General features: G+C 43.8%; 1 protein-coding gene across 2 annotated transcripts in view; it reads left to right on the top strand.

The window, feature by feature from the left end:
• Window positions 1-7297: 7297 nt before the first annotated feature.
• The window catches only part of CASC4 (cancer susceptibility 4), a 32954-nt gene continuing 22800 nt past the window's right edge, over window positions 7298-17451 (top strand). For both annotated transcript variants that reach the window (XM_024199573.3, XM_024199572.3), the window contains exons 1-3: window positions 7298-7728; window positions 13399-13453; window positions 16432-16534. In XM_024199573.3, coding sequence (XP_024055341.2) covers window positions 7402-7728; window positions 13399-13453; window positions 16432-16534 — 485 coding nt within the window. In that variant the 5' untranslated portion in view covers window positions 7298-7401. The remainder of the gene's footprint in view (window positions 7729-13398; window positions 13454-16431; window positions 16535-17451) is intronic.

Raw genomic sequence — 17451 nt, 5'->3', positions numbered from 1 at the left:
CCCCCCTCCAGGTGCCGCCCCAAGCACCAGCTTGGGTGCCTGGTGCCTGGAGCCGGCCCTGGGGACTGCTAAGCACTGAGGATGTGATGGAGATTGAAGATAATCTAGGCATGGCCCAACACGTAAACAAATACTTTGCCTCAGTTTTTAATAAGGGTAATGAGGATTTTGGGTGCAGAGGCATGGTGGCCAATGGGAACAAGGATACAGAAGTAGAAATTACTCTATCTAAGGTGGAAACCAAACTCAAACAGCTTAATGGGACCAAATTGGGGTGGGGGAGCTAATCTGCATCCCAAGAATATTAAAGGAACCGGCACAAGGAATTGCAAGCCTAATAGCAAAGATTTTTAATGAATCTGTAAACTCGGGGATTCTACCTTATGACTGGAGAATTTCAAATATAGTACCTATATATAAGAAATGGGGGGCAGAGAAGGGAAGTGATCCAGGCAACTAGAGGCCAGGGAGTTTGACCTCAATTATATGCAAATTCTTAGAACAAATTTTGAAAGAGCGAGTAGTTAAGGACATAGAAGTAAATGGTAATTGGGATAAATACAACATGGTTTACATAAGGTAAATCATGCCAGACCAACCTGATCTCTTTCTTTGAGAAGGAAACCGATTTTCTAGACAAAGGAAATGCAGTAGATCTAATCTACCTGGATTTCAGTAAGGCATTTTATACAGTTCCACATGGGAAATTTTTAGTTGAATTGGACAAGATGGGGATTAATACAAGAATCAAAAGGAAGGTAAGGAACTGGTTAAATGGCAGACTACAGTCAGTCATGCTGGAAGGCGCACTGTCAGGCTGAAGGGAGGTTACTGTTCCTCAAGGATCAGTCTTGGGGCCAATCTTATTTAACATTTTCATGAATGACTTTGGCACAAAAAGTGGGAGTCTGCTAATAAAATTTGTGGCTGACACAAAACTGGGAGATATTGCCAGTAAGGAGGAGGACCAGAATATCATACAAGAAGATTTGGATGACCTTGAAAACTGGAGTAATAGAAATGGGATGAAATTTAATAGTGCAAAGTGCATGGTCATGCACTTACGGACCAACAACAACGTTTGCTACAAGTTGGAAACATATCAGTTGGAAGCAACAGAGGAGGAGAAAGAGCTGAGTGTATTGGTTGATCACCAGATGACTATGAGTCACCAATGTGATGTGGCTGTGAAAAAAGGCTAATGCAATCCTAGAATGCATCTGGTGAGGTATTTCCGGTAGAGATAGGGATGTGTTGTTGCCATTATACAAGGCACTGGTGAGATCTCATCTGGAATACTGTGTGCAATTCTGGTCTCCCATGGTTAAGAAAGATGAATTCAAACTGGAGCAGGTGCTGGAGAAGGTGTACTAGGATCGTCAGAGGAATGGAGAACCTGCCTTACAAGAGGAGACTTAAGCGTGGCTTGTTTAACCTAGCCAAACAAAGGCAGAGGGGAGATATGATTGCTCTCTATAAATACATCATAGGGATAAACACCAGGGAGAGAGAGGAGTTATTTAAGTTAAAGACCAATGTTGGCACAAGAACAAATGGATATAAACTGGACGTCAATAAGTTTAGGCTTGGAATTAGACAAAAGTTTCTAACCATCAGCAGCGTAAAGTTCTGGAACAGTCTTCCAAGGGGAGCAGTGGGGGCAAAAAACCTAACTTGTTTTAAAACAGAGCTTAATAAGTTTATGGAGGGAAAGTCAAAATGAGACTGCCTACAAGAGCATATAGCCCATGTGCAACTGCTATTAGCAAATATCTCCAACAGCTGGCAATGGGATACTAGATGAGGAGGGCTTTGAATTACTACAGAAAATTCTTTCCCAGGTTTCTGGCCAGTGGGTCTCCCCCATGTGCACCGGGTCAAACTAATCACTATATTTGGGGTTGGGAAGGAATCTTTCCCCATGTCAGATTGGCAGAGACCTTTGGGAGTTTTCACCTTCCTCTGTAGCACGGGGTACAGGTCACTTGCTGGTTAGAACTAGAGTAAATGGTGAATTCTCTGTAACTTGAAGTCTTTAAATCATGATTTGAAGACTTCAGTAACTCAGCCAGAGGTTATGAGTCTGTTACAGGAGTGGGTGAGGTTCTATGGCCTGTTATGTGCAGGAGGTCAGACTAGATGATCATGATGGTTCCTTCTTCCCTTAAAGTGTATGGCTATGTCTACACTGCAATAAAAGACCCCTGGCATGACCGCACCTGGCCCAAGTCAGCTGGCTCGGGCTGCAGGGCTATAAAATTGCAGTGTAGATGTTTGGGCTCAGGCTGGAACCAGGCTCTGAGACCCAGTGAGGGTGGAGGGTCTCAGAGCCTGGGCTCCAGCCTGAGCCCAAATGTCTACAGAGCTATTTTTAGCCCTGCAGCCTGAGCCCTGAGAGCCCAGTCAGCTGACCTGGGTTCTGAGACTCAGTGCCTTGGGTTTTTCATCGCAGTGTAGACATACCCTATGAATCTATAAGTATTCCATGGTACATTACTAACATATATAACATCTTGTCTTTCTTAAATTGTAAACTCTTTGGAACAGAGGAAGTGTCTTGCTCTGTTTGCATAGTGCAGTGTAAATGTACAGTGTTAGATATATGTATCTGAACAAACATTTACAAGTTTGGTTCTGAGTTGGATCCAAACTGAAAGGGGACTGTGAGGAACGCAGCCTCTCCTCTTCCTTAGCAGTGGCTGGCTGAGCCAGCTGCCCTGTGTTCTGGTGCCATAGTAGCCCCTGGAGGATGAAAGGTGTAACTGCAGTGCCTCTCCAGCAGCATTTTTTGTTCTGCAGAGAAAAAAAAATCTGTGAGGGACATGAATTCTATGTGTGCACTGTGACACAGAATTCCCCCACGAGTAAATTAAGCCCTAGTACTGTGTTAGGTAATGATGAAGCTTGTCCCTTGACCCCTCCTGCCCCTGAGCTCATGTAGCTAGCAGCAGTTGATTTCTCACTGGCCCTTGTGTGGCTATTTTTCTAGTGCTCGGTCATTCTCTAACACTGCACATCCTAAACTAAGGATTACTTTTATTTTTTAAACAATTTTTTTCAAGTGTTTTTCCTGAATTCTGGGGTGATGATTAATAACCTGGGTGAGAAGCAGCATTTTTTTTTACATTCTTTATTGAAGTTAAAGCCTAAGTTATGAGTTGAGAAAAATGTGGATCACATGAGAGCTATGCATTACGGTATGCAGTAACAATACATGGACCAAAGCAGCAATTTCTGATTACTGCATTAGTGTAGAATTTTTAAGTTACCTTTCAGTTCTGAAATTTGCCTTCCAGAAAATGCATTCTCATTACTTGGAGAACTATAATTTTGTAATAACAAGAACAACCCAAGATGTTTGTGCCTGAAGACTTCAGGGCCCTCATAAACACTATGCCTAAAGCCGTCTACCTGAGAGCCTCTAGGAAGACACTTTTCAAGGTTTAGAACAACACTCCCTGCCTCATCTGCTTCCTATTCCATGAAAACATCTTGAAGTTAGGGAAGAAGCCAAAAGACAAACCCTAAGCCAGCTCTGTCGTTTCCAAGGTGATGCACTCCTTTTATTGGCTCCCCAGTGCTGATACAAGACTTGGGGATCTCTCCCTCATATTTCCTGGGTAGTCACCTCATCAGCCAAAAGGTGGGCTCTTCCAATGGAGGGAATAGCCTCCCTTAAGGACTGTTCTGACAGCAATCTCTCTTATGAAGCCTTCTGAAAGAAATATGGAGTCTAATTTAAAGAAGAGCCATGAGCCAGTCACTATGATCATCTCTGCTATTTCTGCCAACACCTTCTGTTCAAAATATTGGCTGCTCCAAGCCTCGATTCTGATTCCCCAACAGTCTCAAGCAGATTAAGAGAGCCTGAATCAAAGTTTTTATATGATGCCTCCTGGTATGCTGTCACTTGACTCCTTCCTGCTCACCAATAAATTCACTGGCATAAATGCCTGTAGCTAGGGATGGGGAGAGAAGCCTTTCAGACCAAAGAGAAGCCAATTGCCACTCCACTTAAAGAGCAAGAAGATTTTCAGAGAAATATTGTATCAGTCTCTGCAGGACTTTCACAATGAGAAGACTGCCATGATTGAGTCTAAGAAACTATCTTCTTCTCCTGCTGGGACCACTCTGGTTCCTGTCAGTCACTCTACTGATCCCATATTGGGTGTGTCTACACTGCAGCTGGGAGAGAGAACAGTCCAAGAGTCAGTGTCTTTATAAAAACAAGTTACTCTACCCTCTGAGACTGGGCTACTTGGGCAGCTTGTGACACAGGAGACATATACCCCTCTCAGGAAAGAACAGGCGTGGTTTCCCTGGCAGAACATTTATTTAAAAGTTGAGACATCTTAGGGTGGGAGCCAGGGCATAAAAACCGAAATAAGAATTTAAAAGACCAGTGAGGTTCGTTAACCAGCCACTGACCCAATAGTGGAAGCACCAATACACCAAGCACAAGGACTTGCCTAAATAATGGCCCTGGTGACCATGGTAAATAATCGAACACCCTAGGTCTGGAGGAATGGAAAAACAACAGCTTCTTCCCTCCTCTAGCCCCCCAAGAGACAGATCCTCCGCGGGTACCCACTGAAGATCTCTCCTTTGTCCTCAGAAGGCTGAATCCATTTTAACCCCAATCTGCAGCCTTCAGTAAACTCAAGGAGAGGCTCCCAAAGCAGGATGGGCTCCTTCTCTCCCTCTCTCTGGTTCCTGTTGTTTAACACTCCAGTGAACATGTGTAGTGCCACCTAAAAAGAATGGCTCAGATCTGGGAATCACACTCATCCTCTGCAGTGAAGGCCAACGCAAAGAAATATTGCATATTTTGTCTACTCTGATTCCTCTTTTTTCCGAGATAAATAATCCCAATCTTTTCAGTCTCTATTCATGAGAGTTTCTCCAGGGCCCCATAATCAGTCTCGTCACCCTTCTCTGAAAACCCTCTAATTCTACCAGATCTTTTTTGAGATAAAGTGACCAATACTGCACAAAGTATTCCACATGAAGTTGCACAGTTGCTTTATATAATGGCATTACAATATTTTCTGTACTATTCTCCTGCCCGTTCCTAACATCTTGTTTGCTTTTTTGACCCCAGTTGCACACTGAGCTGAAGTCTTCAGTGAGTTGTCTACAATCCCATTTCCTGAGTTGATACAACTAAATAAGAAATTCATTATGTGCATGGCTGATTTAAATTTTCCCTTTAATGTAAATTATACTTGCCATTACATTGCCTGTTCACATGGTGTGGTTGGATCCCTCTGAAATTCCTTAAAATCTCCTCTGGTCCTTATTAATCTAAATAAGTTTGTGCCATCTACAAATTTTGCTACCTCACTACTCACCCCCCTTTTAGGATATTTAATACTACTATTAAACACCACTGGGCCCATTAAGGTAGCGTTTCTCAAATGCAGCCACCAGGGGCTTTTCTTGCGGCCACAGCCCCCCCGGGCAGTGATAAGAGCAGGGGGAGCAGTGGTCCCTCCCTGAGGGCCACCAGCAGGGGTTGGACCCTGCCCCTCTCTGGAGACACAAATGCTGGAGGAGGAAGCAGCTAGTTAAGTTCCCCACCTTCCTGGGGATGTAGGGTTGGGCTCCAGCCCTGGAGTAGCAGGCAGTAGGCTCTGGCCATGGGGCTCCAACCCCCAGCTGCGGGACTCACCCCCCATTGCCCCTGGCCTCCGCTGCCTCTTCTGGCCTGTCATGCATTTCCCCCGTCCCCCACTTCCCTCCTACCAACCTCCCCATCCAAGGCTTAATTTGTCTCCAGGATTGCCAGGACTGAGTACGTCTGCTGCTGTGAAAAGTGATATTTTTATGTTTGATAATATCGCTTTTCACAACAGCAGACTTACTAGCTAGCTAGTCTTTTTAAAAAAGCAACCAAAAAAAGGAAAAGAAGCACCAACAAAAAAGACAAGAACCTGCAGAGCACCTTATTTGTGTTTCTATTCTGATTAGGTCCTGTAAAGAGGAGAGACAACTGTACATTATTTTTATTATTGAGTCTGCAAAAAGATTCAATAAATGTACAATGATTTGGACATGTGTATGTACATCTATATTTGTTTTTCCTAAAGTTATTTAAGTATTTTAGGAAAAATTGTCAGCGCGGGCCCCAGCAAGAGTGGGTGGCCGCACTTCGAGGCCACCAAAAAACATGTTGTGAGACCCCCTGCATTAAGGAACCTGGAGGCACCCTGCTGTTCATCGTTAGCCATGATGAAAATTGACCATTTCATCCTACTCTTTGCTTTGTCTCCTAGACAGTTTTTGACCCAAGACAACGCTTTGCCTCTCACTCGAGTCCTTTGTTTAGTACTTGGTTAGTCTCTTGTGATGGACCTTGTTAGAGCTCCAGGCAGTTTCCTGCTGGTGGATCTGCTGGCTGTGCCTATACCCCGAGGCCCTGTCTGCACCGCACAGCTACTGCGTGTCTCGCTGCACTTGTCTGACAGTATCAGAGGGGAGCCGTGTTAGTCTGGATCTGTAAAAAGCGACAAAGAGTCCTGTGGCACCGTATCGACTAACAGACGTATTGAAGCATATGTTTTCTGGGGTGACTGCCCACGTCGTCAGACGCATGGTCTGACAGGTTTGCCCTGGTGTCCTTCGCTCATCCCTCTTCCCCGGACCCCGGCTGTGCTTAGCCGGGGCAGTGCCGGCTGCCTGCCCCCCATGGCGCGCGCCCCTCGGGGTGCGTCTCAGGGGTGCCAGCCCCTACGGGGACCAGATGGACCGATTTTATAGGGACAGTGCCGATTTTTGGGTCTTTTTCTTATATAGGCTCCTATTACCCCCCACCCTCTGTCCTGATTCTTCACATTTGCTGTCAGGCCACGACCAGCCCCCTACACCCGGCGTGCGCGGACCACCCGGCCAGGCCCAGCCCAGCGGGGCGGGCCCGTAGGCGACAGGCTCCCACGGCCCGACTAAGCGGGAGAGGCCGCCTGTGCCTGAGGGGAGCCAGCCCAAAATGGCGCCCCGTCCCCCCCCCGCCCCCGAGGCAGTTGAGCTCTCGCGAGAGCTGGGGAGGGGGGGCTTTCTCGCGAGACGCGGCAAGGCGGAAGTGGCGGGGCCTGCCCTGGAGCCGCCGGCCGGGGCCCGGGACCGGCGGGGGAGGTGAGGGTGGCCGCGGGGCCGGTAGCGGTTCTCCCGTGTGGGGCGGGACGGTGCTCGGGGTCCCCTCTGCCGCAGCGAGATCTCCCGCCCCTGCCCCGCTACCCTCGGTGCCCTTCGCTTCCCGCCGCGGCGGCGGCCCCGCTCGCTGCGTCCCCTGTGCCCCGAAGGGCCTTCCCCGGGCCCCCCGCCCCGCCCCGCCGGGCGCTTCTCGGCTTCTCCCCTCAGGGGTGGGCGGAGGCGGCGCGCGGGTGGAGCCCCCCGGCCTCCCCCATGGTGGGGTTCGGGGCCAACAGGAGGGGCGGCCGTCTCCCGTCCTTCGTCTTCGTGGCGCTGCTGGTGCTGATCGGCCTCCTCGCCTTCCACTACTGGAGCGCCGCCTCCCGCCAGGCCCGGCTGCAGGAGGAGGTGGCCGGGCTGCAGGGCCAGGCCAAGCGCGGCGAGGTGGCCCGCGGGCGGCTGGAGAAGAGGAACTCGGACCTCATGGTGCGGGTGGACTCCCAGCAGCAGCAGCTGGAGCAGAAGGAGGCGGACTACAGACACCTGAGCAGCCAGCTGCAAGCCAAGGACAGCCAGGCGGCCAGGTGCGAGGACAGCAAGGTACGGGGCCGCGGGGCCGAACCGCCGGGCAGGGCTCTGGGGTGTGACCAGGGAGAGCTGCTCTGTCCTTCCTGCCTCTAGGCCGAATCCTCTCTAGTGCCCCATCTAGAGACATGACATAACCCTCCGAGGCAGAGCTTGGGAGTTACTGTTGGTGCCTCTTCTAGGACTAGTCAGTTTGCCAGCCCAGCGTTTTGCCACTCCTGAGGGGTGATTGAATGGGTGCAAGAAACAAAGGCCTTACCCAGGGTGGGGTATTGGCTAGTTGACTATAACCTTGGAAGCGCGTTAATATGCTGCCGCTCAGCTCGTTTTTTCTTGAACTTTTTTCTTCCATCTGATCTGTTCTAATGAAAAAGACATCCGAAGCCTTGAAAGCTAGGGCACTACTGTTCTACTCTGGCTTAATGGGTAATGTGTTATGGAAAAAATGACTTCTTTACACAGCACATTGAAAAGCCAAGGTAGTGCCTGCCCGCCTGTGCACTTTTCTTGACCACTTTAACTTGCAAAACTCAGTCTAGAAAAAAGAACAGGAGTACTTGTGGCACCTCAGAGACTAACAAATTTATTTGAGCCTAAGTTTTCATGGGCTACAGCCCACTTCTTTGGATGTAGCCCACAAAAGCTTATGCTCAAATAAATGTGTTAGTCTCTAAGGTGCCACAAGTACTCCTGTTCTTTTTGCGGATACAGACTAACATGGCTGCTTCTCTGAAATTTGTCTAGAAAGTTGATTTTGGTTTTTGAAAGATCAAAAATACCCTTTTTCTTTCATAAGTTCCTGGCTAAAATCAGTCATGGCTGGTGTTAGTCAACTCTGTAGGGATACAGGACCCTCTGTTGCTTTCTGTAGGGATATTTTAAACTAACTATGCAAAATATTTTCCGTTTGGTTTGTCCTGGGAAAGAGTGCATGAATAGATTTTGTGCTAGTGCTGGTAAATTTTCATGACAACTTTGCCAGGCTGTGTTAAACAAGCAACTCTTTTTAATAGTAAGAAGCTAAAGATGTGGTGGTAATAGTTTGAGATCAGGGATGTGATTGAATTTTGTAAGAAACCCTGTGTATGGTAGTAAGTGCAGTGTTTTTTTTAATGGAGCTGGGGATTGTGTTCTTGTTATTGAACAGTTTGTACTTTTAATTACTATGTTTGTAATAGAATTTAAGGAAATATTGTGTAAGTGAAATTTTTACTGCTTTTTTGGATGCCTTTCTTTGTGATTCACATCACACAGTTAATGAATTTTACAACAAAATAGGATCAAATAGCACGATATAAAGTGCGATGGTGTAGTTTTGTCAGTGGAATTTGAGTAACCTGCTTAAATAAGAACTGTCAAGGTTGTTGGTTTTAAAAAAACTGTCCTACTTAGACATGGGATAATTGCTGTTTAAATGAAAAATGTATCTTATTCCGATTAGCAGGAAATATGGTGGGAGAGCACCACAAATTTTACTTCTTAAATGGCATCACCGCATATTTTGGTCTGTCTATATAGTGAAATCATTATTTGCATTATTTCCCACTGCAGCAATGAATGAGCTATTCAGATCTTGCCATTGAGGAGATTGGAAAAACCTATCATTCAGTGTTTGCTGAGAATTAACTTTTGAGTGCTTAGAAAATAGACACAGTGTGATTAAGTATGTATTTTTAGAAGTTGATATTCTCTCTGAAAAACAAATAATGATACAGAATAAAAAAAAATCATACTGCTGCATTTGACTTCGCTGCTGTTTGTGTTCGGTTAATTACTAAAAGTATGTTCTACAGGGATACTAAAATCAATTGAAAATTGTGACCCGTAAGGCAGTTGGAAAACTACGTTGTACAGTACCAGGATAGTTGGGTTTTGGTAGTGATTTGTAAGTTACGGCTGGCTGAAATTTTCCAAACTTCAATTTTTGTTGTTGAGTTTTTATCACAATTTCAGTGAAATCAAGTGGTGGGTATTTGTGTGTGTGAACTTTATCAAATTCATCCTACTTCTTGGACAGCTCTCTCTCTCTAAATATTGCTATGCTAACTAAGAGACTGTCTTATATTCTAAAATGCCTGGCTTATTACTTTTTTACTCTTAAACATTTGGCTTTTAAAAGCCATGCAATAACAGCATGTACAGTATTAAGCATATTTAAGTTTCTTTTGTACTACTTCAGATCATAACCCTAATCTGCCGCTTGAATTTTAGCTAACTGTAGTCATCTTGAATTTCTATATTCAGATAGAGATACAGCACTACAACTGATTTACACAGAATCTGTGGTAGAGTAAAGAACTCTTCATTAGTACATTGTTATAACTGGGAACTATAAAACTACTGGGGGCACTCCATGCTAAACTGGTAGTGATTGGGTTAAATGATATGACTTGCTTGTAACAGAACTGGTTTTAAACTCTGTTTTTTTTTTTGTTTTTTTTTTTGGAAGTGTCTTCTGCAGGGAGGTCTAAAGCTATTTTCCCACTTGAAAAGGCTTATGAACACTTCATTGTGGTTTGAGGTGGTTTTTTTTTTCCTTCTTCCCACCTGTACTTAATTAAAGAGAGAGGAATTTTAACAATTGAAAGTTTATGGCTATTTAGCTGTATTATTATTTTTAAGATAGCAGCTCTATAGAGGAAGGTATTCTATAAAATACCTACTTTTCATAACACTTCCATTTATTCCAAACAACGTAGAATCTAACTCACCAAGTTTTAGTGGATCCTTTTAATTCTGCATCCTGTACATTTCTTCAAACAAAATGGGGAGAGGGGAGTATGCCACCGGCTGAGCCTGCCAGCTTTGACATAGTGCATATAATGAGAGATTCAAGCTTATGAGTCTCATTATTTTGCTTGTGATTAGAATGCCAGTCGGCTCTTGTTGAAAGGAGCACATTAAAGCATTTTTGTTTGGAATTTTTACTGTGCATCACCCAAATCCAGAAGCCTTAGGGCCTAGATATTATCAGTAAGCACACAAAGTAGTGCTTTTAAGCACCTTCCCAAGGTCTCATTTTAAGTTAAAATTATAGATAAAAAGGACATTAAGATTGTTTAGTCTTCCAATGTTAACATATCAATATAGTTTTATGGAGAAACATTTTGTTACTTCCTAAAATCAATGTTTGTTGCCTCTATTTAAAGCCTTAATAGAAAAGTTCATGGCAAAGAATGAGGTCCAGTACAGAACCCTCTTCTTCACTTCAGAGGTGTTTTACTGACAGCTGTCATTAAAATCTCTCTCAGATAACAGTAGCATGGCAGAAACATAGAACTCAAAAATCAAATACTGCAAAACCATGCTGCCTAGATCCAGAGGAACAGCATGAACTGTAAATGCTGCAGAATAGTATAAAGTTTGACCCTTTTAAAACAAATGTTTGTGGATGATTTTTAAATGTACAGTGGAATTCATGTAAATGTGGCATGAGAGCTATGCAACACTATATGAGAGCTTCCACTGCCAATAAACCCACACTATGGACAGTTCTCAAGGTATAATGTTTAAATATTTACCAAAGTGTCTGATGTGGCAAGCCCAATGGAGAAGAAAACTGCATTGTATGTTTCTGAGAGACAGGTGAATCTGAGGGGTGTTTTCCAGCACAGCTTAAAACTCTCCAGTAGGCACGGATTTGGAAATAGTGTTGGTTAACACAATACTAGTGCCAAAATCTGCACTGGGAAAACAGAAGGCATTTATAGCCACATTTTTAAGGTCCACAACTATGAAAAGCAAGTGAGTTTTGGAATATTGCAGTAGGATAATTGCTCAACACCCCCCCCCCAAATATTTAAGGGCTATAGCAAGGATATACATCATCAATGGACATATTTCCAAACTGCTTGAGACATGGCAAGACAAAGGGGTTTGCAACTTTCTTTTTCTTAGCCTGTTCTCTTCCGTGTAAGAAGAACTATTGTAGTTCTTCACACAGTAACAGAAGTGCAGCCCTACATGTAAATTATTCCAGAAAGCCCCAGGGCTTTGCCTTTGTTGCTTTCATTTATTAACTTTAAGTAGCAAAGACAACAGACCTATCCAGAATTTTGTGCCCTTCCACAACTGTTTTTCTGAAAAGTCCCATTTCTTGCTTGTGTGAACAGAGTTTGTTTCAGAACAGCGCAAATAGCACTAGTTGGCATAAGGCATGCAGATGAGAGAACTGTACTCCCTTCGTAAGTGTGGGCGAAACAGTCCATGAACGGGAGAGAAGCAGTTTCTCCTCACACTATGGACATTTGCCTTTAGTTAAGCTCTCTTGGCTATGGGCTATTTCATTATTTTAAAAAAAATTGTTTTGGGGGCTTCAATTAAGAAGGAAAGGGATGGTGGGAATATTTATACCTTTCTCAAATTATTTTCCAACATGAGGAAAGAGTCTCCTCTCAACTTGTCTATAACTCAAGTATTTTACAGAAGGGTAGAACAAGGTGGGTCAGCAGAAGGAAAGATCAGCAGCAGTAAGGCTTCCCATATAAGGGACTTCCATGAAGATTTTTTTTTTTTTTTTTTTAAGGGAATGAATAATCCTATTAAAATTGCAGGGCAAGGAAATCTTAGTGCATCTTAAGACCTGAGAGCAGATGTAGCTTTTTTTTAAAAGAGGTATTCCATATGTCTGATTCAAAGATGTTAAAACCTCAGAAAGTAGGGGGGGATTGAAATATCTAATGTCCCTTTTTCCCCAAAGCAAAGGGGTGTGTCCATATTGTACAATTCTAAAAGTAACTATAAATAAATTGTGGCTACTTTAAAAAGCGAAGATAATTGAATTCTAATGTTTAGTTAAACTTAACAGTCCAGAAGCCATAATGGGGAATACGTATGACCCCAACCGAGACAAGTTTCTTTCAAAAACTAACTGTGCAGAGGTCAGTTTTTGACACAATTCCTTGGCTCTGCATGGTGTTTCTTTGATTTGAGACATTGTTCCCTCACTTCTAGCATTTTTCCTCTTTGCTTTGGTTGGTTCGTTGTATGAAAAAAATAAAGAAATATAAGGTATTTTGGCATAATAATGGCTTTATATTCTTTACACTTACCTTTGCATTTGTTCTCATTGGTTGTAATTGCTAGTGCTTTTACATAATAAAAATATCTAATAAAAAAAGCCTTCCTAGAAGTCTGGCTCCATCAGAGCGGAGGTAGATCTCTCAAAGACATGTTTTCATTTTAAAATTAGTGTTTAAAGCAAATATTCTTAGCTGTCTTGCCATTGCTTCTCACTTTAGTACAACTGAAACATTTTTAAATGATTTTTCACTATTAATACTGTTTACTTTGCAGTACTTAGGCTTGGACAGTGAAATTGTGACTAGTATGTTCAGTTTGTTTTCATGTAGTACCACAAATGCAACCTTAATATTACAAATAATAGGTTTAGACATAAATATATCTACTTTGGCTTCGTTAGTTTCCAGAAAATATTTCTATTAAAGGTAGGTTTAGCTAAACCTGTCTAAGCAAAACATAGGGACTTAACCTTGTAAAGGAAATGTATGATTGATTTTTACTTGCAGCACCTTCCATCTGTGATTCTGAAAGCAGTTCACACAAGTTTATAAAATTACACTTTTACTTAATTGTGAGATCGAAATGTGTTCAAATACTTTTGGCTTATTCAGGTGTAAATATATATTTACATCTTTTAAAATAAATAAACTTCTTTGTTTGCAGATCAAACTACAGAACAACATATCATATCAAATGGCAGACATACATCGTTTAAAAGGTAAGGAACTTTCTACTTACACATCGTGTGAGAATAGCATACTAACACTAAAATCTTTCAGAATTCCCTAGGTATTGAGGAGTGCATGCTGAAAGAAAAATCTAGAGTATGTCTGATGCTGGAGTATTAACAAGTTACAACTTGCGTCCTTCAACTACGGAAGTTTTACAAAACATTGTAATTCATTATCTGGTTTAGTTAATAAGGGCTGGATGGATTTCCATATCAGCCTTTTCATGTTATGCAGTGGAGGGAGAGGATACATTCTAGCAAAAACTTTTCCAAAATACCCAAAATCATTTTCAAGGTGAAATGTATTGTAATATTCTAGGTACCAGTAATATCAACACTGGTTGTCCATTTGTAAGGTAACTCCCTTCTCTTCATGTGTCAGTATAATAATGTCTGCATCTGTAATTTTCACTCCATGCATCTGAAGAAGTGAGTTTTTTACCCATGAAAGCTTATGCCCAAATACATTTTTTAAGACTTTAAGGTGCCACCAGCCTCCTTGTTGTTTAAATTAGTATTAAGTAATTTGTCTATTGAGGTAAAAATTACGACTGAAGGAGTGAGGGGGAGAGAGAGATTCTGACTCCTGCATAACATAGAAAATTATAGAAATGGAAAAGGACGAGAAAATTCATCTAGGACATTGGTCACCAACCGGTCGATCCTAAAGTATTTCCCCGTCTATCGCAATCTCAGGTGGCAGAGCAGGGCTGCTGCTATGGCAGGCTCCCTGCCTGCCCTAGCTCCACGCTGCTCCTGGAAGCAGCCAGCGCGAGTGGGGGGACAGGGGTCTCCCTCTGCACGCTGCCCCTCTCTGCAAGCACTGCCCTCGCAGCTCCCATTGGCTGGGAACGGGGAGCTGTGGGGGCGGTGCTTGCAGAGAGGGGCAGCGCGCGGAGCCACGTGGGCCACAGGGGCGCGTGGGGTTGGGGTAGGCAGGGAGCCTGCCTTGGTGGCAGCCACGCTACACCACCAACTGGGAGCCACCAGAGGTAAGTGCTGCCCGTCGGGAGGCTGCACCCCAGCCCTGAGCCCCCCTCCTAGAGCCATCACCCCATACCCCCTCCTGCACTCAAGCCCCAGCAGTGACCCCCCGAGCCAGTACATGTACCCCCTCTTTCACTCCAACCCCCAGCCCTGACCCCCCCTTCCAGAGCCAGCATCCCATACCCCCTCCTTCACTCCAACCCCCAGCCCTGACCCCCCCTTCCAGAGCCAGCATCCCATACCCCCTCTTGCACCCTAACCCCCAGCCCTGATGCCCCTCCCAGAGCCAGCACCCTGTACCCCCTCCTGCACCCCAATACTCTGCCCTAGTCCAGAGCCACCCCGCACCTGAACTCCTTCCCAGAGCTTGCACCACTCATCCCCCCCCTCCTGCACCCCTCACCCCCTGCCCCAGGCTCAGCCCAGAATCCCCTCCCACACTGCGGACCCCTCAGCCCCAGTCCAGAGCTTGCACCCCCCCCTCTCCCCGGAGCCCCTACTCCAGCCTGGTGAAAGTGAGTGAGGGTGGGGGACAGCGAGCAACTGGGGGGGGGAGGGATGAAGTGGGCGGGGCTTTGGGGAAGGGGGTGGGGTAGATCTTGGGTTGCCCTTAAATTCAAAAAGTGATCTTGGGCGTAAAAAGGTTGGAGACCTCTGATCTAGGGTGTGTCTTCCTTCTCCTGGGGTGTATTGGGAAGATTGCAGATGTGTGCCCTGCATGTTGTAATGTTTAGGGCCCTACCAGTTTCATGGCCATGGAAAATGTCACTGACCATGAAATAAGCCTTTCCCTGTGAAATCTGATCTCCCCCTTGCTGCTTGGAGTGCCCCAGTCATGGGGCTCCTACTTGCAAGTCCCAGCTGGGTTGGGGAGGGAGAGGACTTATTCTTCTCCTTCACAGTCACTCTTGGTCTGATCTCCCCCTGAGAGCAACCTTGGAGTGCCTCCCCCTGCTGCAGGAAGCTCCAGCCCCAGAAGTTTCTGCAGCTGGAGGAGATTTGTGGAGGTGGGTCCAATATCCCCCTGCTCTTGGAAGTGCCCCAGCCAGGGAGCTCCTAGCTGAGAGTCTCAGCTGGGAAGAAACAGGCCTTGTCCTTCCCTTGCATGGCAGCTGCGGGGGAGGGTGAGAGGAGAGATCAGACCCACTTCCAGGTACTCTTTTGGTTGGGACCCTCATGGTTACAATACAGTGAAATTTCAGATGTTGACAGCAGAAATCGTGAAATTGACCAATTTTAAAACTGTCTGGCTGTGAAATTGATGAACATGGACCGTGAATTTGGTAGGGCCCTAGTAATGTTGACTCCTAACTTGCTTAGTATCTTTAAAGCAATTAAGAGTAATTAATATCAATAAATAGGCATTTTAAATCTCACATTTACACCTGAAGCAGCAGGGAGGAGAAACTTCTAAAGTAACTGTTTTGAAAACTAAAGTGTACGTTAAATGTTAATGTAGATAGATGTAAAAGTATTACATGTATCCTTTTAAAAAAAAATTCTTGGAGTAGAAGCACAGAATGTCTGCTGTATGCTAAGGATGATGTGTGTATGCATAAAGTGTAAATTGCTGACCCTAGAGAGAGAGAGGTTTCCATTTATATTGCTATATTTTTCAAAATAAGGCGGTATATTAGATTAATATTATTTCTGACAAGTAGATGCATCATATAGCCCTTTGGAATGAAGAGAGTTAAGTTTTTACCATATATTCTTATCCTGAAAGGTCACAAGTAGTATTCTTGGCTTCAAAATAAATGTGTATGAATTGATTTCTAGTTTACATGAAGAACTTATTTGGCATGTTGTATGGCTATACAATTTTTTTTTAAAGATTCCGTGGGGGCGGGGAATCAATAAATACAGTAGAGATCAGAAAGATTTGAAAATGTGCATTTTTCATATAAGAACATCAATGGTAAAAGGGATTAAAGGGGAGGTATTTTTCTACTCACTTTGATTTGTGCAATTTGGCCTAGAACAACTAGCAGAATTACGCCAAGAATTCATTCGTCAGGAGGACCAGCTTCATGAGTACAAGAAGAACAATACTCGCCTTGTGAGGAGGCTGGAGTATGAGAGGTATGATGCTTTTGAGTGTTTGTAATAACCACAGATTTGTGTACAGTTCCCATAAATGTGAACTCCACAAGCTAGTCAAATAGATCTTTAATCCTCAAATAGACCTTAATCAATAGATAGCTGACAAATCAAAAAAGCTGTCAGGATTTCTAATGTAAATCTTTATTTTCTGGTGTTTGTGTTTTGTTGGGAGTGGGAAAGTCTCTAGAGAAATGTGACTTCCCAGAATTGTGCTTTTTATTCAGTTTGACTTAAATCATATATTGTCTCAAGTACGAGTTGAGCCAACAGAAGAACTATATTTAATCAAACTGGGTTATTGAAGTGTTTATGGTATGTTTATCAAGGTCTTCATGACAAATTTATTTGATTGGAATTAAGGTAAAAATACTGTGTTTAGGCTGAAATTAACTTGAAATGTCTGCTATAAATTTTGGAAGAAAAATCAATTTTTAGGAAGCAGTTCTTTCCCCCCACATATTGTAGGGAAGGGTGAGACACAGTAACATTGAGAAAAGGCTTAAAATTTCTGAAAGGACAATTTATAATGTGTTTGGTTAAAAGTGTGTATTGGGAAGCTTTCAGGACAAAATACATAGAGTAGAAAATTAAAGCTTTGCAGGGCTACTACCTCTTCACATTTTATCCCTGAACTCCCTAATTTGTGAACCATCCTTGGTTCACTTCTATGCCTAAAAACTGTTTTTAAAAATAGGTTTAAGGGTCTGTTACTTTCGTATTTGTTCATGTGCTCCACCTTTCCTTCTTGAAGCTGCTGTGATAATATCATGCTCCTTTGCCATCAGTATTAATTGGCTGTGGCTAGCACATAAGATACTACCTTCCTCTCTGTCAACTCAAGCCTTACAAGAGATAAAATACAGAGAGTAGATGGAGGCAGACATAACCACCCTGGG

Source organism: Terrapene carolina, unplaced genomic scaffold (genome assembly GCF_002925995.2).
Source record: "Terrapene carolina triunguis isolate 2854851 unplaced genomic scaffold, T_m_triunguis-2.0 Scaffold67, whole genome shotgun sequence".
NCBI lineage: Eukaryota > Metazoa > Chordata > Testudines > Emydidae > Terrapene > Terrapene triunguis.
This window is presented reverse-complemented; position numbering and strand designations above follow the sequence as displayed.